We start from the raw sequence: 23,703 nt of genomic DNA, 5'->3' as shown, positions 1-23,703 counted from the left end.
TTTCGGGAGAGTTTTTGGGTTAATACCGTATGTTACCGCTAGAGGTCACCCTTTTCAGTTTTCTGTATGGTAGGTTTATGTAAAGGTATTTAAGGTAGACGCACGTAATCAGCGTCAGATGTGTTGTTAATCGGAAGAAGGCAAACAGTTTGTGGCCGCTGCGCTGTTATGTCAAAAATGATGTTGGAATAAAGACCAAAAGGACAAGATAAGTACTGATGGAGTTATTGGACTGTTTAATTCATTCATGCATACCAGTGACATCGCGTCACCCCCGTTAACAAACATCTCAGTGGCTTCAAGCGTAGGCTTAGCCTCTACACTGGTGTTTTTAATTTTTGATTTTAATCAACTTCATGAGAATCAAGAAATAGTTGTTAAATGCTGAAATGCCCAATAAAGCTGAGGGAAAGTGATGTTTTTTTGCAATAGATGTGAAACTGACCTCTTTCGAGGATTACAGGTGATCCTCTTAACACCCATCTGTTGTTTGTTTGCATTTTAAATTTCTCCTGCTTTAGCCTTGTAAGTATAAAAAGAAAGAATCACCTTTCAGAAAAAGTAATTTTAAAAAGCTGTGCTGATATGATGACGATTGGTATATTTTACAGCATAACACAAAGTTGAAATATTTTAACAAAGCTTAAAATGGTTATTAAATCGGTTTATCAGGAGCGAAGCAGAAGCAGAATCAAATAATAAAAATCACTAAAAAATTCTTTAAATCATCTGAATTATAGCTATCTGATTAACCTACTCTAGGCCAACACTGACATTATTCTGATCCTTGTGAGGAAGGAGGTTAGAGAGAGAATGGGCACACCCAGGCCTGAAGATGCGCTTATTTCTGTGGAAATACAAATCTCCTTGAACTAATGGTCTTCAAGCTCTCTCTCAATCCACCACTCTCGACACATGGAGCGCTGAAAGATAAAGACCAAATGCAGGGCAAAAGGGTTTTTTTTTTGGGTTGTTTTTTTTTTAAACAATGCTTTATTGATTTTTGGGGGGAACAATACAAACAGCAACAAATCAGCACAGCCAAATACGAACAAAAAGAAGAGAAAGAAAAAAACAAACAAATACAGGTACATGAGTTACAAATGAACATGTCTGGGTCAAATACAGTGTTCCACATTTACAGTCAAGGGAAAGGGAAAAAAAAAGGGGGGGGAATATGGACATTAATTATTATGTTTAAAAACAAAATGGGATCCCCCTTTATGTCAGCACAGCAAGGTCACAAGGTAGGTGACCAAGCAAAGGCCGCCATATACTACAGAAAGCATCACAATTGCCCTTTATAATGGCACCAAGGTGCTCCATTGGCAACACCTTGAACGTTTCTCTGTACCATTGTGTGACAGTGGGGGGCTGTCTCTGAATCCATTGAAACTAAAGGGTGTTTTTAATAGATGGGTAAATAGATAAAGTTCTTTTAGTTTTTGAAGACTTTGCAAAAAAGAAAAACTTTCTCCTCTTCAAAAATGACCACATCAGTAAGGACAGATTACTGTAGAAAATTCAGTTATTTAAAGAAGTCCAGACGCTTTTCTTTGCAAGCTCCTTTGACTACGATGACCTGGATGACTGAGAACCTTCACAGACATGTATAATACTGATTTCTCTCCACGTTTCTATTAAACTTACCTCCAGCTAAGCTTCCTAAAAAAAAAAGAAAATTCAGTTATACAGCGCCAAATTTCAACAACAGTCGCCCCAAGGCACTTAAAATATGATAAGATGAAAGCAAACTACTCAGATACTTTCTTTTTCTGTCCTTCCTGTATTCTGAGTGTACATTGTGACTACACTTAGTCTGCAGCCAGTTTGATTCACATTTTAGCAGGTTTGCTGTATGTTCTCTATTGTTACACATAGCATTCATTCATACACAAATAGGAATAAGACTTAGAATAACTTTATTTATCCCAAGGGGAAATTCATATGTCTGACATGACTCATGTGCTATCTGTATGAGAAGCTTAAGAGAACAGATGATTTTCTGTTTCTCTCAGTTTTACAGTGGCGAGAGAGGAAGTTCCATGAAGATGTTGTAAAGTGGGTGATCAGAGTTATTCAGGATGGTTTGTAATGTCTTTAGTGGGCACCTTTCCACCACCTCCGTGTGTGTCCAGTCTGGCTTCAATTACAGAGCCAGTTTTCCTCACTAGTTTGTGTAATCTCTGTGTGCCCTTGTTTCTGATGCTGCCTACCCAGCAGACTGCAGCATAGAACAGCTCACACCACCACAGACTGATAGGCCTCAAGCTTCAGAAATCTACTATCATTTCCTTCATCTCAGAGGTGTTCAACATGAGGTCGCTTTTGTCACTCTACTCACTGAAAGCCTTTACAAGATCCCTGTATTCAGAGTACTGTCCATTCCTGATATATATATATACACACCACAATGGCAGCGTAATCCGAGGATTTCTGGATGTGGCAGGACTCACAGTTGTATTTGAAATCTGCTGTAACCGACCTGATAAAGTGCCCTTTCTGTCAGGTAGTCTGTAATCTAGGAAACGAGGAGGAATCTACTCCCATCTCTGTCAGCTTGTCTGAGTATGTTGAGCTGGATGGTTTTGAAAGCACTTGAAAAACGAATATAGCTCTTACATAAGCATCAGATTCCTCCAGATGAACAAGCGCACAGTGACGCATCATTCACTCCGATGTTTGTATGCAGACTGAAGGGGGTCAAGTTCATCTTTGACCTCAAGTCTCAGTCAGTGTAGCAATCGTATCAGTGGCCACTAATCTGTAGTCAGTCAGTGCAGCTGGACAGTTTACTTTTGCCAAGGTAGGTATAACCGTCAGGATTTGTTTCCACTGTGTCGGGAGCACGCGCTGGGCTGTGCAAATCATGGACAAACAATATCCATCATTCTTGATTTTTAGCTCACAAACACTTCTTATAATGAATAACTACTCCTGAAATTTCTGAGGTCTTAGCTCTTTATACAGTAAAGTTATAGTAAGATAGAAATAATTATCAGGCAAACTGTTGTCGGTTTGTTGAAATAATCCTGTCCAATAACACTTGAGAACAGTGAATGTGTCATTTCTGTTGTAACCCAGAAACTGAGCAGTAATTTAACGACACTAATGTTTCACTTTTTCACTAAAGTAAAACGTCACGACTTCCATGTCCAGTTAGTTGGAATGGAGGCAGAGCCAACTGCTCCACGTGCTCCAGAGGAAAATAATTCTGTCGGGGATACCTACCTTTACCTTCCTTGGTACAACACTGGCACCAAGGACTAAGATTTGAGGAGCTGTATGTGTAACTTTTATTTTAGTTAGTATGATGTTCATGAGCTACAAGCCATAATAATGAAAATTAAATTACATTTAAAATGAAATTAATGAATTACATTAACATGTGCAGCAGGGAAACTATGACTAATGTTAAAAAGTGTCCGGGGCAATGAAAATAATGTTTATAGTGACCTATGCTGCCTTGAAAAATAAGTACATTTTCATGTTGGAAAAAACAAATTGTTTTGAATGGGACCACAATGCTGGGAAATTCTGAGACCTATAAACAAAATTATCATAGGTTTGATAAGGATAACTTGTGTGAGGATTGAAAACAATGCTGTGGGACCGTAGACTCCGAGGCTCTCTACTCCCTAACTTTAACTCAGCAGAATATTGTAACCAGATGATGTGTGTTACTAGCTCCACATATCGACCTGGTTTTGATGTTGGGACTGATTGATTCTCAAAACCACTTCTGTGACAGTTCCAGTTATACTAAATGTCACTAGGATCATATTTTGCCACAATCGCCCACGGTGAAATTACTGCTACTCGGTCACAGGTGCTAATAATATCGTGTACTGTGAATGATCTCTCCAGGTGGCAAAAATTGTATGTTTATACATATGTACAGGATCGCTGAGGACTTTTTTTTTTACTGTGTGTGGTATTTAGTCTGCATGTGGCTTGCTATGTTTGGACTCCCATGCACCCAGACTGATGTTTTGCTATGTGTGTGTTTTCGTTGTGGGCATGTTGGGAGAGTTACCAGATGACTAAGGGGTAAAGCACTTGCTGATGCTCTGGAAAATGCATCAGCACCGTGGTAAACTGTAGTAAACCTTGCATTGCTTCAACATGTCTTTGTACACATGGAAATTGTGTTATTGAGGGATTCATATTTAATTTAAGTGGTCAACAGTACAGTACAGTCTAGCTGATGTAAACCTTTAAGCTGCGTGTGTAGAGGCTGTTTTATAACATTCCTCCCATCTGTTTATCCTTTAGTCCTTCAGTAGATACGAGCCCGCTGTTGTCCAGCTGTCCTCCAGCTGGTTAGATCTCCTCGTCACTAAAACAAGTGAAAAAGACATTTACGAGACAATTGAACCCTAACCCAAAATGGTAAATGCAAGTTAGTATCTTGCCCAAGGATATTTGGCACGCAGACTGGGGGAGCCAGGGATCAAACCACCAGTCTGATCAGTAGATGATGTGCTCTACCATCACAATATAATTCAACAATTGTTAATGCCTGAAATTAGAAATGTAAAAACTCCATCTTTACGATGTGATGAACCTGATGACATCGTCACAGTTTCTTCCACTTGTCTTTTTTTTCATCCACTTCACATTCCTGCTACACCCAAAGTGCACCCTGAGAAAAGACTTTAGCTTAACAGCTTGACAGCTAACTGTGGGTGAAAAATAACTGGGCTCATTTGCACCTAATTACATGGTTTGTAAACCACCTTTTGACAATTTCCATTTTATGCTACTTTATATATTTTTTGTTGCTTTTTAGTGAAATTGCATTATACACCGTGTCTTTTAGCTGTTAAACAACAAGTGAGTCAAAATAATGTTAATTTTGAAACCCCCCATTCTCAACAGAGTTAAAGGATGATAAACAGAGTTATATCATGGTCCAGTTTCCCTGTGCTGGCTCATTCTTTTCTCTTCTCATTTTCCTCTCACTGTCTGTCTTGCTCTGTGTGTGTGTGTGTGTGTGTGTGTCACACGTTGTGTTTGAGGGATGGGTCCTCCTCTGGTGTCCAATCCTTTGATTCTGTACACCTGAAAGTAAGTCATGATCTCAGCTGTTGGTAATTACCTGATTCCCAGTCTGCTACTTAAGAAGATGTTCAGTTGAAGCCTGATTGTTGTTTGAAAACAGAGAGTGAAGTCAGCTTCTTTATCTCCATGGTCCTTTGTTTGCTTGCTTGCTTTTTTGCTCTGTGACTATGTCTTAGTGATGGTGAGATGAAGCTTCGTGAAGTACTGAAGCTTTCCATCGAATTGGTCCACTCATGGGCTGAAGCTTCACGATGCTTCATTTGCTCTACTCTGCCATCAAGTGGACAATAAATGTAAAACAGACAAAGCATTTATAATGACATGGATTTGGTGTGCGAAGCTTTAAATTTATTTATTTATTTATTTAGGACAGTGCATGTTAATGAACATAAATGTAAAAAAAAAATTACATGAATGTAAACATACCAGATTATAGCCAAGGGCTAATTTCCATCTGTTGTCCTTAAGCATAAAAATAGACATAATAATTCATAAAAATTCATCATTCATTCATAATAAAAACTCCATCACCAAACTTACACATACACACCATTCTGTTCCCAAATAAAACATTAAAACTATACAACTTATACATGATCACACACTTGATTTGTCCATAACCAGTTTTTAACCTTTCCCTTAAACAAATTGAATGTCGAGCATTCTCTTATGGGTTGAGGAAGACTGTTCCACAGATGGCCTCCCTTGACAGAAAGGACGTTCTGCCCAAATGCTGTCCGTCTGTGGGGTATAAACAAGTCTCCTCGGATTGTAGCTCGAGTGGTCCTGTCTGAGCTTTCTTTATGCCTAATGAACTGCTTTAGTGGTGGTGGAGCAAGGGAGTGTAAGACTTTATATATTAAACTCACTCTTTTAAGTTTCACTAAGTTATTGAAGTTCAGTAATTTATGTTTTTTTAAACACATGACAGTGGTGGTGGGAAGTCGGTTTTTTGTCAAGTAGTTTTAAACTTCTTTTATAAATGTTTTCAATAGTTTTAAGTGTTGTTGGACAAGCAAGTGACCAGGACGTCAAACAATAGTCCATATGAGAGATGATCATTGAGTAAAAATAAGTTTTTGCAACATTCATATTTAAAGTATTACGTATATGATTAAAATTTCGATTATTAAATTTAAGTACCTGGGACACTTTATTTATGTGACTCTTGAAGGATAATGTTGGGTCTAGAATGACCCCAAGATATTTAAATTCTGGAGCTAATTCAAGCTCTACTCCATCCAGGAATATGTTTGACTGCTTCAAGTTTAAGGGGCGTTTTGAAAAATACATACCGACAGTTTTTGAGGTATTCAACATTAGGCATGAGTCCTCCAGCCAGCTATGTATTAATGCTAAAGCAGCTGTAAGATCTTTTGCCACCTGCTGGACACTATTTGCTTGCGTATATATAACTGCATCATCTGCATACATTTGAGTAAATATATTTGGACAGACTTCAGGTAAGTTATTGATAAAAAGAGAGAACAATAAGGGCCCAAGAACAGATCCTTGAGGAACCCCTGTATCACAGTCTAAATATGGAGATTTAACCCCATCCAACACCACACACTGTTTCCTGTGTGAGAGATATGAGGCAAACCACTGAAGAGCCTGACTGGAGATATTAAACCGAGTCAATCTGGATAACAATATCTGATGGTTTACAGAGTCGAAAGCCTTCCTCAGATCTAAAAATACAGCTCCAACACAGGGACTCTTGTCCAGCAAGCTCTTCAAGTTCTCCACTAACATACACAGGGCAGTATCTGTGGAGTGATGTGCCCGAAAGCCAAACTGCAATGGATGTAATGAGGGTTGGGTGTTTTCTAGGTGAGCAGTGAGGAGTTTAACCACCCACTTCTCAGCTATTTTAGATACGACCGGGAGTATGCTTATGGGGCGATAATTAGCCATGTCAGTCTTCACACCTGCTTTGAAAATTGGTGTAACTGCAGCAATTTTCCAATCTGTTGGAACAATGGAGTGTTTGAAAGACATATTCAAAACATGAGTTGTTGGACGTACAAGAAAATCCATATGTTCCTTTAGGAAGTTTGTGTTAATACCATATACATCAAGTGCTTTTGATTGTTTTAAACCTGTAATTAGTTTAGCAACTTCAGTGTCTGAAATATGAGTGATGGTGAACAAATTTTGACCAACATCATTCACATTATCAGAGCATATGACTGAGTCAAAGCTCTGACTGATCTCCTTAACAGATGAAATAAAGAAAGTGTTTAAGTTACTGGCAATAGATAGAGGCTCTCTAACAATAGAGTTATTTACATAAAGTTCAATTGTGTTTTTACTTTTGTTTGAATGACGGCCAAGTAATTTATTTAAGTGTTGCCAGATAATTTTACCATTACCTTTGGCTCTTTCAATTATATTTATAAAAAATTTTGCTTTGGCCTGTCTCAAACTTCTTGTTACTTTATTCCGCATTGAAGTAAATCTCTGTCTATCCAGAGTTAGACCTGTTTTCAGAAACTGCTTTAGTAATTGATCTCTTGTTTTCATTAAATTCTTGCACTCTTTGTTTAACCAGGGCAAATTAGATGTTGTCTTTATTTTTTGTCGACCTCTAATGGAGTATGTTGATATAACATCCTTGACAATGTCAGTGAAGTGACTGCTGCAGAATTGTGGATCATCACTACACAATAAAGGCTCCCAGTTAACTGATGCTAATGCTTCTGCTACATTTTGTCGCTGACTTCTTGGTATGAATTCATAAAAGGATCTCCTATTATTGAATTGAATAAATGAATGATGTTTGTGATGCTCACACATAAATTCTGAATATGGTCTGAATATGATTTTAATCTGTCTTTATGATACAATATCTGCATCAAAACAGGAAAGTGGAAATAAATTGGGGAGAGTGTTGTGATGTGAATGTGCTTCTGTTACTTTATTTGTAACTGTCCCTATGTTACTAGGGACAACATTTTATTTAAAAATAACTTTTCCACCACCCATCAATTGATACCTTATCGTGGTGGTGGGGTTTGTGTGGCCCAGGGATCCTGCGGGCTATGTTGTCCAGATGAACAGAATCAACTTTTCAAGATTTCCTTACCTGGATGATTGGGCATGCATCAAGGGTTCATGTTTTTCAGATATTTTTTCCACTCCTCTGTATATTAGTGTTAACGATTGTTTACACATATAGTGCATTTTATCCTTAGTGTTACGAAGATATAACGTGACATCACCTTATATGTTTATATAAGGTGATGCCACCAATTAGTTAATGAAGCCTCAAGATGAGTATTTTGATCTTAGCTTTTTGAAACCAGATGTTGGATGTGCAGAACTGACTGAGAAATTGAAGGATTATGACAAATTGCAGTGTTATATCTGGGGGTGCAAATTAAGTCAAGGAACGAAGTTGGAGAGTTTTCTAGATTCAGTTCTTAGTGGAACGCTTTTAGTTGACATCCAAACTTTCTGGCCTGAGATGCAACTTGCAGCTGTGGTTTGATGGTTGTCGGCAAGGCTTCTGTTCTTTGGTTCTTAGTCAGCTTAGTAGGTGGAGTATATCCACTCCCTCATCTGCACTATCTCAGCCCTGCCTCCCTAAATGTGTCTCCTAACTGCTCAAATTGAGCTGTCCTTCTTATAACCCTCTAACCACAATCCAGTGATTTTTTTTCTATTTTTTTGTTTTCTTCATCCATCTTAAAAGCAAATTTCTGCAAAATTTTAACTTCAGATCTTTTTTTCTGTCATTGTTGTTTTAAGCATGTTAGCATGTCACCTCTCTTGTGGTAATACTTGCAGAACTACAACAGAAATAACTTAAACAGAAACACCTCAGACTTTTTGAGGTCAATGAATGCATTCACAGGGTTCACTGTGAGGTCTTTATGCACTAGAATCAATGCAATCCTCAGGTGAAAACATTACAGCACTCTGTGATAAATGGTTGATTTGTAGTGAAAGAACAATAAAGTAAAAAAAAAAAAAAAAATCAGAGTAAGAGTGGAGAAAAATGTTATTCCACAACAAAAGCACATCCCTTTCCTGTCAAACCCTGTGCAAGAATCAAGTGTTTAGCACGCATGTACATTAGCATGCATCCTTGCCATCTCATTAACAAGAGTGGGTTAGAACAACAACAACACACCAATACAAATAGTTCACCTTTCATGAATACACGGCATAACAGCCAAGTCAGTCGTGTTGTGCATCTATCAGAATCCCCAAGGCTGGGCTGGTGCAGCTTGATGTGCTGAAGTGCTGAGAAATCCCACCACACGAACTGAACTGCTAGTTAAACCTGGCGCTGTTGCTTCGATTAATGAATGTTCCTTTCATGTAAAATGATGGTAAAACTCTGCAACTGTACTTCATCGATGAATAAAACATTCAATTCAAACACCAACACGATCAATTCGGTTCTTTTTTCATTTATTTTCTGCAAAGTAAAAATCTCTGTTCAAAGTGCATTAGAACATCAGGTTGGCACAGGGCAGGTTTCATGACATCCTGCACATCAGTCACCACAAACACAAGTTTACCTTTAACACAGTCCACACTGGTTCCAGGATCTATGGAAAAACTATGAAATTACGGACATCAGTAAACCATCTTCACTTGGGGGGTAAAATCCACTTGCTTAATGGACACGACGACACAATCCAAGACAATTTGATACAGTATGAACTACATTCTGACTGCCATAAAAAGACATTTATGTCCTCATTGCAGACACTCTTACTAACAGCTATAGATTATGTTGTTTCAAACAGACCTCAGAAAAATGGAAATACACCTCAAATAAACACTACAAAATGTTTTCATGAAGTTGCAATTTGGGTGATACTGATAACAAAAATATATTTTGGGGTTTTTTTTGTCCATGAGAGGAAAAAGAAACAAAGCAAAGTATGCCAAACACATACAGAAGCCTAGAGAGGTCATGGTTAGAACTAACAAGATGTCATTTTTGCCATTTAATTAAAAAATAAAAACAAACTTTGGATAATGTGATTTTCCTAATTTCTCACAGAAAAAAAAGGAAGAAACAACCACCCAAACAGAAATCTGTTTAATAAAACAGAAAAAAAAAATGAGGAAAGATTAAATTTTGAGAAAATCTGAGGCTGTTTTTTAAACCATGCAGAAATAGTCGTTTATACAAACTCTCCTTTCATGGGGGAAATAACCATCTCTCTCAGCAAACTCTACAGCTGAGCTAAGTGATGTTCCTGCCTCCTATGCAGGGGTATTGCCATTTGTGTATTTTTCCAGTATCTTTAAGCAAGGAACAAGATTTTAGGTACTGGAAGCTTTCTGAATTAACTAGACAATCGAAGAGGAGAACAAAAGAGGATCGTCATCGTCTGAAACGTCTCAACAGCATCAGCTATCATTTGATGAGGAGAAATCACAGAGCAGGCAGTTAAGAACTGCTTTGAGATTTACACATCAAACTTTTACAGTTTTTTTTATTTATTTATTTATTTTTTATTGTACCTTCGGTTTTTATGATGAACACAAACATATATATGGGAATAAATTCAAAACCAAATGAGACCAATGTGACAAAGACAATATCATTTAAAAAAAAAAAAAAAAAAAAAAAAAAAAAAGTTTGTTTGAGAGAAACAAAGATAACAGCCTGCCATACTGATCCCCTCGAGGTCTTGTGACCCAATCAGTGCATTGCCACAAGACAAGAGAGTTGTCTCCTCTCAAAGAAGAATGCGAGCAGCAGCAGGAAGGGTTAAATGCATTTACAGCAGAAATACAACATCTCAAACGTTACATTTTCATTTGAAATCTGTGTAGGCTTCAGATGAACCCAGAAAGGTCACCTTGCTGTTGTGGAACAGTTCAAGTTCCCTCTCATTCAGTCACTAACTGATGATGGCTTTATGTTTCCCTTGGCTTTATCACACAAAGATGCGCTTCAGTGATTATTTGGTGAAGTTCCATCAGCTGTGTATTCTACTGGAAGAATACACCAAATACAATGTGCTCAAGAAAAGGCAAAGTAATTCAGTTTATGGCAATGGATACTGACTTCAAGGACCGCCTTTGTTTGTAGCGCACGGCTAAATCACTGAGAATCATTCGGCAAAGGACCGGAGGACGAAATCAGTCTGAAACCAAGACACTGAGTAGATTATATGGCAAAATGGAAATGCACCTGATCTCCAGAGTTTTTTGTAATAGAAAGAGACCAGCCTCATGTGACAGAGCTTTTACCATCTCATTCTTTATCAAACATCTGCTGCTTTCTCTCTTTATGGGAAATAGTGTAAAACGTTTGCTCTTTGCTGAATGCAATGTGCACGTTTGAAGGAATGTTGAAATGTAATGAAAATGACTGAATAAATGGCTTAACATTCAAGTTGCTTCTTACAAAGGCATGGGAAAGAGCACAGTGAGGTAAGCCAGACGAAGACTGGAGAAAACATAACAGTTACATGAACAGGCAAAGACACAATGCATTAATAAGACAATATATACTCAATATCTTTTAAAAGAATACATTCACTGTGAGAATCTAAAAAAATATAGAAATAAACAATTAAGTATGGCCTTGTTCCTGTGATTCACTGGAAGACATGTGCAAAGGAACACTGCTGAAATGTCGTCTGTAGCAATGAAAGCTAATGAAATGTCAATACCTTTAAAGGAACCCTCTAACATTTGGAAAATCTGAGTATTTAACACAGTGAGGTTTGTTTAACATAAATCTGCCATTAACGGCTTGCAGTCCAATAGTTGAAGAAAAAAAAAAAATCCTTTATTTTTTCTGGTTGTTATTCACTGACCTCTATGGAAAACATGATCCCAGGGAAAGTGTGAAGGAGAATTCATAAAGATTTCTTTAAAAAGAGAATGTTGTTTGTGGAACTGCCATGATAATGATAATGAAATAATAATAAAACCTGAAATTATCCAAAAAAAAAAAAAAGTTTGAATAGCCTACAGATGATCAAAAATATGAAATGCCGTGCTGGAGATGACCTAGTTTAACTTTACGATTTATAATCTGTCACTTACATAAAACGAACAATCAGACTAAGGGTTGGCGTTACAGCAACTGTGCTTCTGTTTGATCTGAAATGTTAGAAATGTTTGTTTAACCTCCAAAATGATTCTAATAGCATAACTGCTCGTGAATTCAAGGAGTTCAGTTCACACCACACCAATGTCATTTCTTTATAACGTGACAGCACAACCACATGCAGGGTTTAGCTGCTATACAAGGGCAGCAACACCTGCAATTTGTTCATGATGAATGTGCTGCTGATAGTCAGCAGTGACGGGTACGACACCGTCACAGCCTGCAATCCTGCACAATCCTCAACTTTTCAAACCAACCTGACTAGTTTCCAAAAATCTCAGATTTAATCCTCCTCAGAGGGCAGAGTAGTTTTAATGCTAGCTGTAAACACAGCAGGAGCTGTGCGTTTTAAGATGAAGCGGTGTTAGTGTGTCTGTCTGACCTTCAAGTGGAAGAGCTGCCAGCCAAACAGGCTCTGTGAGCGCGGCCTGTGCCGCATGTACTTTTCACACAACGGAACAAGTGAACTGACATTAACAGAGTGACAGTGGGTGGAAAATCCTCAGCTTGATGACTTAAATGTCTCTGTGGTCTCTCTCTGGCCCGTTAGCTAAAGCAGACACCACAGTGTGCACTCTGGCCCTGATCCACCAACATCAGGCTTCAACACACGCGGCCACATCTGATGGAAACTTAACCAGAGCAATGGAAACACATCTTGCAGTGTAATTAGCTGGCAGCAGCACCTGTGCAGCATTTTTGTCTTTCTGAGAAAACATCAACGCTTCTATAGAGTTAAGTTTTCCACATATTCATTTACCTTGAATACAGTTTGAGAGAGGCTGGTTCAAGTTCACCCGTCTGTGCTGATCAGATCCTGGTTTATACATAAATCGATTTTTAGCTTTGCCATATCTTATGAAAACTAAAATGATGCTTTACTGACCATTTCCATCACTGGACTATAAACAAGCCAGAAGTGTATCCAGACTATTTAATCGACTTCACATAAGGTCAAACTCAAAGTACTCACAGCTGGGATCTAATACTCACTCTCTCTCTCTCTCTCTCTAATCTGCTGGTTTTATTCAGCAAATTATTCACTTATCAATTCTTTGTCCTGTACAAGGTTGTTGACTGGAAGCTTTTGCAGCTTCCCGTGGTCACGTGACTGTTCGCAGCTGATTTCAGATGGCACTGCCTGGTGTGTCGCTGTCTGATGAAAAGCAGGTGTGCTTGAAATGTCCCTAGATGTAATAAATGAGGAATCTGGAGTTCTGCAGTGTGCGAACAGCTACTTCTTTCTCTTTTATAGAAATGATGGCCAAGATTACAACAGACTAATACTAGAACAGACCCAGGTGTCTCACACCTGTAACTGTGAGGACAGAGCTGCAGTAATTCACCATGTTGATAATGATTACTTTAGAAAAGCTTCAACAGTGAGTCTGAATCTAGCTTTGTGGTTGGAAATTACAAGTGTGCATCATTCAGTGCCAGCTGTAGTTAAAAACGTGGAAAATGTGATATCTTAAAGACGGGAAGGGCCGAGAAATATAACGACACCACAGAAATATGGCAAATTTTAGCTACAACGTCACATTAGATTTCTGTCAAATGTTGCAAGAGTGATTTTATACACTTAGATCTATGTGTGATTCATTTTTACCCCATTTTTCTGTAGAGTATTAATAACAAAACAAATAATCTACTTTGCAGTAAACAGTGCAACACTGTGTACAGGGGCTGGAATGGGAAGGTTCCAAAATGTGACTGAGATCTGATGAACATTTCTTCACTATCAAGGTTACATATCCAATTGTAAAGAGCAAATATAATAATAACTGTAATTATTATTATTGTTATCAAATCAGCAACACCAAATTCCAAAAATGTAAACAAATACCGTCTAAAACAGTCATTTCTGAATTGAAAGAACTTCAAAAGTTGTCAAGCAGAAACTGTTTTGTGCACTGCTGCATGAAGCACTGAATAACTGAATTATCACTGTGGCCAATTAAACCACATTAAAAAGAATTTGCAATGTGATATGTTTTAAATGCCTTAAGCGCAGAGCTATTCTTTGTCAGTTACACACCCTATTTGGCACTGAGATGTATGTCCATTGACTTTTTCAAAAATAAAATAAGCATCAAGGTAATGACAAGGAAATGAATCATTGGGCATAACATTCTGATTTGGTCCTTATATAGATGTCACTTGGGAAAAAAATGTTTACAAATTTAAAAAAAAAAATACAATAAATTATTTGCTAGTTTGGTTTTTTTACAACTCTACTTTTAGATAATCTCGACATTTCTTACCAGCAGTAAATTAACTGATGACGAGGTCATCTGCTGAGCTTTGGAAACGTCCCAACTGAGCCAGCCAACATCTAATCGATTCCAATCCTGTCAGGGGCCACTAGCAGAACCAAATGTAAGCTATAAGGTTTGAATTTTGACATCCCCCCCCCCACAAAACAACAGGAGCTGCTAGAAAACAGATCAGTGTGCATCACCGTTTTATCGTCAGTGTACCTTTTCCATTTCTTGCTGAACTAACTGGACCATCCTGTAAATTCACAGCACCATCTTACCATTCAGTTAGTCTGTCATTTAGTTCATTTTGTTTTTCCTGCTCCGAGTCAAAGAAAGAAAAAGCTTCATGAAATATAATTATCCTCTTCCTGTCTCATACCCCAGAGTCTGAGTACATGCCATTTATCAGATAGTCGACCTGCGTGTAGTCCTTCCTCTTGTAGCTGTCGTAGGCCTGTTTGACAAACACTGACACTGTGACCAAGAAGAAAAGCAGGCCAAAGAGCAGGACAGCCAGTAAAGACGCCGTATCGACGAGCTGCTTGGTCAGAACAGCCCCCGCCTCTTCTACCACAGGGACCCTCGTAGCTGAGGCAAAAGATTTATTGTGATTGGCCAATGCATCAGTACTGGCAACAGTTATAGCAGATGGTGATTTGGTTAAAGATGATGTCTGAATCGGTGCCACCTCAGTACTGGGGTGTGGCAGGGCAGCAGATGGAGACATGTCTGAACCATGGACGGAAGTAACAGCAACACTTGTGTAAGCTATCGTCACCGAGTGTGGGGCTACTGTTGTTCTTCTTGTTGTTGCAGTTGCTGGTGCTGAGGTTGTAGATTTCACAGGTGTAGTGACCACATTCTTAACAGACTCTGAAGTGGTTGCTGTTATACTGCTAGTGCTGGTGGTGGATCCAGTATGCAGGCGCTGAGCAGGCAAGCTAGTGGGGGTAAATGCCTCTGGTGATTTGAGATGCTCCTGTGACGATGGCTGCTCAAAGGATGCTGAAGATGTGGAAGAAAGGGCTCCTTCTGTAATTTGCTCATTTTTGTTCACCGATGTTACAGACTCATTCAGTCTGTGGCTGACAGTGGTGTGGTTGGTGGATGATGAGTTCAGGGAGGACTGAGTGCTTGCATTTGGTTGCAGACTGTTATTATCCTTGCCTGTACTAGAGTGGGTCTGTGTGATGACATCTGAAATGGTATTAGGGTTTAAGGCAGAGACTGAAGTCTTCGGTGGAGTGGTCACACCATCCAAAGAGGTCTTTGTTGTTGCATCAGTAGCACCTGGGAACAACAAATTCTAGTTAGCACAAACTAGTGAAACAAACATTCGCTACAAGCCAAACATACATTTATATTTCACTCGTATATTTGCAGAGCATCAGTTTGTACCTTTCAAAGAATTTTAACCCTGTAAATAGCCAAAGAGCTGTGCTATCTTCAAGATCGAGATACCCTTACAACCAAAACAAGTTTGGGAACTCTGAAATTACACTGATAACTGATTTAAAAAATGTTTATGATCACCATCTAAGTCAAAATTGTAGACAAAAACAATCAGACAAAATGTCTGTGAAGGTTCTCAGTCATCCAGGTCATCGTAGTCAAAGGAGCTTGGAGAGAAAAGCGTCTGGACTTCTTTAAGTTGCTTGAAGACCTTTCACCTCTCATCCGAGAAGCTTCTTCAGTTCTAAGGTCAAATGGTGGGGAGTCCCAGATTTAAACCTAGTGGGAGTTTCCCCCCCACAGAGGGTGAGGATCATCAGGGGGTCATTTTGTCCCTCTTTGGGGGGGGGATACTCCCACTAGGTTTAAATCTGGGACTCCCCACCATTTGACCTTAGAACTGAAGAAGCTTCTCGGATGAGAGGTGAAACGTCTTCAAGCAACTTAAAGAAGTCCAGACGCTTTTCAATACAAGCTCCTTTGAATCAGACAAAATTAAAAAACATCAATTTTCATGCCTTTAGTGAAGCCAGAAGTAAGGTGGCTCAATAGTGAAGCAGATTAAACATTAGCTTGGCAAATGAAAGGAATACAGCAGGAAGGCATCCGGCATGGAACTCATCCAAAGCAAACATGTACAGCTGATCGCTTTGACACGGAAGTAGCTTAAAGCACCTTTCATTGACGGCCCAAAGTAGTTAAACCTGTGTGCTATTATATCTACATTAGCTCCTTGGAGTCAGGCATCCTACTAAAAGGAGATTAGAGTAGAAGTGTAGCACATTCACTGCCTGAGTCGCTTCATTACTTGGCAAAAGCCAAAGAGTACAGCTAGGTTATGAAGGCATACCAGGAGGCGATGCTTTCAGACGGGGATGTCCAACACAACAGTAAACAAATGACTCAACAAAGCAACGCTGGCACTTGAACTGTTACACTAACGGTTCATGGAAATGACTGTTATTCTGGGACAGTGGCGCGGCTGCCCCCCTGTTAGTCTTCCTTGGTCTCTTGTGTTCTGGGGGCCTCTGGATGTCTGGAGTTTTGATCTCCTCCATACCTGCTTCATGCCCTGGAGGACGGGGCTGTGGCCCCCCCACACCCTCTAGCAGATCATTACATGAAGGAACCTTTTAAAAAAAAACAAGCGCGTCCATGCTCACAGGTGTACACACGGGTGCTCACACACACAAACTACACCCTTTTTGGCTCCTACCTCAAAGCACACTGTGTTCTGTTGATCTTATGTGCTGCTCAATAATGTTTAATATTTAGTATTTACTGTCATATTCCCATATATCATTGTGATGTTGTTTATTCTATTACTCTTGTTCTCTTCTGCTTGTTTTCTTTTTTTTCTTTCTCAACAGGTGATCCAGGTGATTGATATATGCATTTTTTTTTCTTTTTTCTTTTTTTTTTTCTGCTCATTCTGTTGGTTTTTGTTTTTTGCCCTTCTCCCCCGTCCCGCTTCTCAGCTGTTTCTCTTTCCATCTTTCTTTCTCCCCTTCTTTCCTCCAGTCAAGTCTGTCCCGTATTCAGCAAGTGAAAATAAAATAAACAATAAAAGGTGAATCAAATGGACCATTATGGCAAGGCTGGGATGGTCAATTTGGTAAAGTAAATCCGTTGGGCATCTTTCTTTGCCTTTAGACAATAATTCTGATGGCAAAAGAGCCAAACGGGACAGGCAAAAAAAAGAAAAAAAAAAAAAAGGAAATGACTGTTATTTGGTGTATCTGGCTAAGAAGCTCAACCCACGACCATCCTGTATGGAAAATACTGAAGAGTTACAAAGTTCAACTATTTCTGTTATTGGCAAAACTAAATGCTCAAAGCAGTTGTGCTTTACATAAAATTTCCAGGCAAAATACCCTCTAGGTTACTTTTGTGCCTTCATTTCATTATTCTATGCCACTACTGAACCATGTCATACTGTAAGCTGCAATCACTGATAAAATGGTCTTCAGCATTTCCCCAATAATAAATATCTTAATAGTAAATTTTGTTGAAATAATAATATTTCTTTTTGAGGCTATTGATACCCCAGCTATCCTCAGCAGTAATAATCATCCACACAAAATACAGGTTGCTTTAAAACACAAGTTGGCATTTTCTCACAGTCGGACTTTAGAATAACGTGCTGGCAGCCATCTGAACTTGGCCAAGAAGATGACTTTGAATGAGAGATCGGCCAAATTAAAATCAAGCAGTCTTTGTTTTTTGTGGACTTGATCACACCTCTTATGGTTTCTTTAACATTCCCAAGAAAGATTAATTGATGAATCGTGCCTAGAGCTACATGAAGTGCTTATTTTTGTTCAATTTAATTCAAATTCAGTTCAATTTTATTTACATAATGCCAAATCACAACAACAGTAGAGACACTACAATAAGGCAAAGTATAAAAACTCCAACAATCATGAAACTGCCTACGCACAAGTGCTTTGGCAACAGTAGGAAGGAAAAACTCCCTTTTAACAGGAAGAAACCTCATCAGAACCATGTTCAGGGAGGGGCGGGGCCGTCTGCTGTGATAGGTTGGGGTGAGAGAAGGAAGACAGGACAAGAAGAAGAAACACTCATTGCATCATGGGAACCCCCCAGCAGCCTAGACCTAATGCAGCATAACCTGATCCAGCCCTAACTATATGCTTTATCAAAAAGCAAAGTTTTAATCTTAAAAGCAGAGATAGTGTCTGTCTCCAAAATCCAAAAGCTGGTTCCACAGAAGAGGGGCCTGAAAACTGAAGGCTCTGCCTCCCATTCTACTTTTAAATACTCTAGGAACAACAAGTAGGCCTGCAGTGTGAGAGCGAAGTGCTCTAATAGGGTGATATGGTACTACAAGGTCATGAAGATAAAGCCTGATTATTCAAGTATGTGAGGAGCAAGATTTTGAATTCAATTCTGGATTTAACAGGGAGACCCTGTCTTTCTACATAGGGTCTCGTCCCTGTCAGGACTCTTGCTGCAGGATTCTGGATCAACTGAAAGCTTTTCAGGGAGTTTTTAGGACATCCTGATAATAATGAATTACAGAAGTCCAGCCTGGAAGTAATAAATACACTAACTAGTTTTTCAGAGTCACTCTGAGAAAAGGGTAGTTGGAGCCCATATTTCTATGACTCTATCCAAAGTACAACAAACTCAGTTTTATCTGAATTTATAAACAGGAAATGAGAGATTATTATGGCTTTAAGACATTCCTGCGGTTTAACTGGTGTGTGTTATCTGCCTTTGTGGAGAGATAAAGTTGGAGTCTATTAGATATGATTCAAACCACTGCAGCGCAGTACCTGTAATACTTACTGCATGCTATAATGGCTGTAATAAAATATTACAGTCAACAGTATCAAACGCTGCACTGAGGTCCAGCAGGACAAGCACAGATGTGAGTCCAGCACACATACAATGCTTATTTTGTACACTTTATCAACCTGGCACCAACGACAAATGACATATAGATACATTCGTGCCAATATTGTGACCATGAGTGTCACAACATTGAAGGATACTTGTGGCTGCCAGTGTTAGTAGATTCACCAATGGTATCAAAATGAAAATCCTACCTTGCCTAATCTTCGAGTTATTGTGTTAACAATGTTCGGTGTCCACACCGGATCTCACCTTTTTCTTTTTTTAGTTCTGTCACAAGCTGTTCACACACTGCCCATGAAAACAGATTTTAAAAAAGCTTCACATGCTTACACAGAGAACCTTTAAGACTCCTGCCACATACTTACATCCAGAGGCGCAATTAACTGTGGGTGCTGAGAAGAAGTAGGCCCCATTTGGTCCTGTGGTGGAGGAGTCAGTAAGGAGCAGAAGCACACAGGGGGGGAGGAGAAGACACAGTGATACGCTCAGCTGGAGTTTTGAGGAATACAGGGACATGGTGGGCTGGGAGGGAACGAGACAGACACACGCTCACATAGACAGAGGCACATCCATATGCACACACACACACACACACACACCGGGTACAATGAAGTTCACACAGTCAACTTGTACAAACAATGAAATGAAGGCGGGGAAACCAGGAGGAGGTGAAGTCAGTTTCTGGTTGGACCTACAAAGACAAACACAAGCAAGAATCAGAAGCAGCCTGACAGACGGGGTCGATAAACTGTGTTCTTATAGATTTTCTTATTCTTCTAGTAAACAGAGACAGTCCTTAAACAGAAACATGTAAAACCACAATTACAGCTGCATTTAACATTTAGGATGACAGCATTTATTCATATTGGTTGGATCACTTCATCTTAACCTTTTGATGGAGTCTTATATTTTCTTACCATGTTTCACTCAAACAAGTAACACACAAACACTTACTGGGCCATTCAGCCAGATATTAAAATATAGTTACTATAATTCCACTGGTTAAAAATATACAAATACTCTCTCATTTAATAAGACATTTCAGGCCCTGTCAAGACCAGCAGAGTCAAAGTTGAAGGATGTTACTAATGATTTGGTTCAAATTAAACAGTATTGTGGAAACTACAACTTTTTTTACAATGTTCTACATTATCCAGGCTAAATCTTGGGATTTGTAGTTCAGTAAGGCAGATTTCCTGAAGCACGCCATTCAAGCCTCTTCACCTGCACAACAGTAAAGAGCAGTTAGTCCACCCAAATGTGAGGAATGACTACCATCTAGTGTCAAAACAATGCACATCTCAAGTAGTGCTCCTGGAGGAAGTAGTACGAGTCATAATCACCGTTATCAGTTATGAGTTTAATTTGACTCCAGGCTCAAGTTACAGAAGCACAGAGCTAATTATAGTGAAGTGTTAATGACAACATTTAGCTCAACAATAATTACTGCATGTATTTCACTTTCAAATGAAGAAGCCCAAACAAAATTAAACATGAAGTGTCAGAATCTCTGAAATGGTTTTCTATACTGAAACACAGTGACACAGTGGCGCCTTTACATTCAAGTTAAGTGAGCAGCTTCGTTGGCTGTGCAAAGGGTCAGTCAGGAAAGATCCATCCAGCTAGTGTCTTCTTCCAAAGCCTTAGTACCATAACTACCACTACTGGCCAACCTAACAATCTCTAACGCTGCATTGTGGTTCGCTGGAGTCCCACGGCTTCAGAAATGGCTCTATAACCTTTTCCAGACAGAGATCTCAATTACTTTGTGTCTCATTTGTTCCTGCACGTCCTTGGATCGCAGCATGATGTCTGGCTTTTGAGGATTTTTTTGGTCTACTCCACTTTGTCAGGCAGGTCCTATTTAAGTGATTGTGGCAGTAGTCAGGACTAATCAGGTTATCTTTCTCCAGTATTTTAATTTGTTTGATGATCTGAAACATTTAAGTGTGACTGACATACAAAAAGATAGGAAGCTAGGAAGGGGGGCGAACACTGTCAACTGTCTCATCAGAATCACAGATGAATCCAACCACAGTGTTGTCATTGGCATACTTGATGATGCTGGTTGGGTGGATTGGTGTACAATCATAGGTGTACAGTAGGAGGCTGAGAGCACAATCCCAGACACACAATCTGTACGCTTACATCGCAGAAGAGGCTGCTGGCGCTTCAAGTCATATCTTCAAGTCGTATAAGAGAATTTTACTTTAACCACAGGTTACAGTATTTATTTTGATTGTCAAAGCTAATGGTAATAATCATTGTAAATTACTGTAGGAGTCATAAATGTAATCAGGCAAAAATTAATGAATTTGTTTTGAAATTTTCTCCATGTTGTAGCTAATATTCACGTATAAAGAAGGTAAGGACATGATTTTTTTTTTTTTTGACAACTAAACTTCGAGTCATTTTACTTTAAAGGGAACACTTCAGTGTTTTGCAAACCTAAAGAGTTGTAGCTGATTGCACTGAAATGTACCACTTACAAGACTTTGTCCATAAATTCTACTACAATATCTACTCCCACTCAGCACCTAGACTACCTTAAGAAATTAAGTTAGAGATAAATCAAAAGATTTATTTAGTCACAGAAATCACAGTGCACGAAAACAGATGGGAGTGAGTGAGTGAGAGCCAGAAACAGCCAGCAAGTTTTGTGTGAAACCGACCTCAAAGACACTAAAAGTAAAGAATAAAATATATCAACATTACTTCTAATACACGAGTAGACAGCACAGTGCTGTTTAATGAGGGCTAATGTGATATATTTCCTGGCTGTATTCTGCACAGGCTGAGTGGGATGAGTGGAGTCTGATGTCCACATGTAAGGCATCAGCTCTCCTCCACTCATGTGGAGCACCTTGTACTTCTTTGGGAAAAATAACTAAAAACAAACTACACTGCATTTCAAAAGCAGAAGCCATTACTGAATAACACACGCGGCATGATATTTGTGACTAATGCCAACAATATATTCACTGATCTGTGAGCACCAGTTTGGTTCATCAGGTTTCTGGTGCAGTTTTCCACGTGTGTAAAGTAACAGGGAGCTCCACAGGGAGTATGCACTGTTATTTGGGGACCCTTCACATTAGGCCAACCTTTACCGGATTTGTAGCACTGCCCCACACAGTAGCACTGTGTGATAGGTACTTCACTGTAAACAGGATGCGTTTTAGACAGCTGGGGAACAGGACCAGCCCTCAGTGTAAACAGGAATACTCGTTGAAGACGCCAACGTGGAGAGAGGAAGTGCCGCGCGCTCTGCCACGCTGCCGACCTGCCAATCAAAGAAGTTTGGGCTAAAACGGGAACTCCCGAGCACACAGCCAGCAGCTGCTTTAGCACCAAATAACCCAAAACATTACACCTGAGAAATGTCCCATTAACTTTAGCCGAATAAACAGAAAAAATCCAAAGCAACAAGAGTCAGTCACGTGTTATTGTGACTTCAAGTCAGAGCAGAGAAACGCAGCTGTAGCTCACACAAGCTAACACTGGGCCAAGTGAAAGCTGCTCCGAAGGAAGACACGGAGCTTAGTTCAGATGGGAAAACCCAAAGTTTAACCCGTGTTTAACTGGCTCGGTTACACAAACCAACAAGGTAACGAGCAAAACCACACCATCCATAATACAGTGAATAATGCTGTAATCGCTATGTCACCGGGCAATAAACACACCGGGAAACGAGTTAACGGAGCATGATGAAGAGATCTCCCCTCAGCAGCGAGTGCATCCACACTACCGAGCAGCTAACACTAACAAGCCACGGTCACGGAGAGTTACTGCTCACAGGCTAGCTACAGTCCGTGTGATCGGGGGTCCTTACCAGGCTTATGCGGGGGCTCGTTTGCTGTAAACCACACACAGCTACCCAGGAACCAGACATCCACACCTTCTGTACGAGACGCTGACCTTCTTCCTCAGCTGCGGTTTTAGCTGTGTTGACTGATAATCTATGTGCTCCCGCCCTCTGCTGGCCACACCACGTTAAAACAAGAACGCCTCCTATTGTTACAGTTTACCAAAATTTATCATGACTAATACCAATACTTTCAATTCATTGCTAATAATATTATTGCTATTAATATCTAAACACATAGAACGTTACTAAAGTTAAGAAATACCGTTTTGACCAAACATATCAAGGCAGATATGAGCAGGTTTGCCTTAGAAATGCGTAATAATAATAATAATAATAATAATAATTTACATCAAAATAATTTATTGAAAGGAACAAGTGAATTTCAAGATTTATATGTGTGGGCAGAAGGCCACGGATTCAATTGAAAATATTAAAACTTCCTAAAGAAACAGCTGAATCACTGCCATGTCTATCCATTTATTAACTGTCCAACTAAGATCCCTAGCATGCTGCTGCAATTCCCAGTTATTTTACAAAATGGAAGAACATGGTAAATTTCACATTTCATTACAATCTCTTCTGGG

General features: G+C 39.3%; 1 protein-coding gene across 1 annotated transcript; it reads right to left on the bottom strand.

Moving 5' to 3' along the window:
- Nucleotides 1–9,469: 9,469 nt before the first annotated feature.
- wu:fa25f02 (uncharacterized protein C11orf24) lies at nucleotides 9,470–23,213 on the bottom strand. The gene is made up of 4 exons (XM_040026676.1): nucleotides 23,084–23,213; nucleotides 19,889–19,942; nucleotides 19,617–19,773; nucleotides 9,470–15,708 (listed from the first exon to the last, which is right to left on the bottom strand). Exons 1-4 carry the CDS (start codon nucleotides 23,141–23,143, stop codon nucleotides 14,792–14,794), a joined length of 1,188 nt encoding a protein of 395 aa, XP_039882610.1. The 5' UTR covers nucleotides 23,144–23,213; the 3' UTR covers nucleotides 9,470–14,791.
- Between the last annotated feature and the right edge of the window lie 490 nt (nucleotides 23,214–23,703).

This window comes from Simochromis diagramma, unplaced genomic scaffold (assembly GCF_900408965.1).
Source record: "Simochromis diagramma unplaced genomic scaffold, fSimDia1.1 OVJJ01000293.1, whole genome shotgun sequence".
Taxonomy (NCBI): domain Eukaryota; kingdom Metazoa; phylum Chordata; class Actinopteri; order Cichliformes; family Cichlidae; genus Simochromis; species Simochromis diagramma.
Note: the sequence above shows the minus strand (reverse complement) of the source record. Positions and strands in the feature narration are given on the sequence as shown.

Coding starts and splice junctions, on each gene's coding strand:
- wu:fa25f02 (XM_040026676.1), bottom strand. CDS start 23,143: ATGTCTGGTTCCTGGGTAGCTGTGTGTGGTTTACAGCAAACGAGCCCC. Junction 19,943..23,083: donor CGAGCCCCCGCATAAGCCTG/GTAAGGACCCCC, acceptor TTGTCTTTGTAG/GTCCAACCAGAAACTGACTT. Junction 15,709..19,616: donor AGTTAATTGCGCCTCTGGAT/GTAAGTATGTGG, acceptor TGTTGTTCCCAG/GTGCTACTGATGCAACAACA.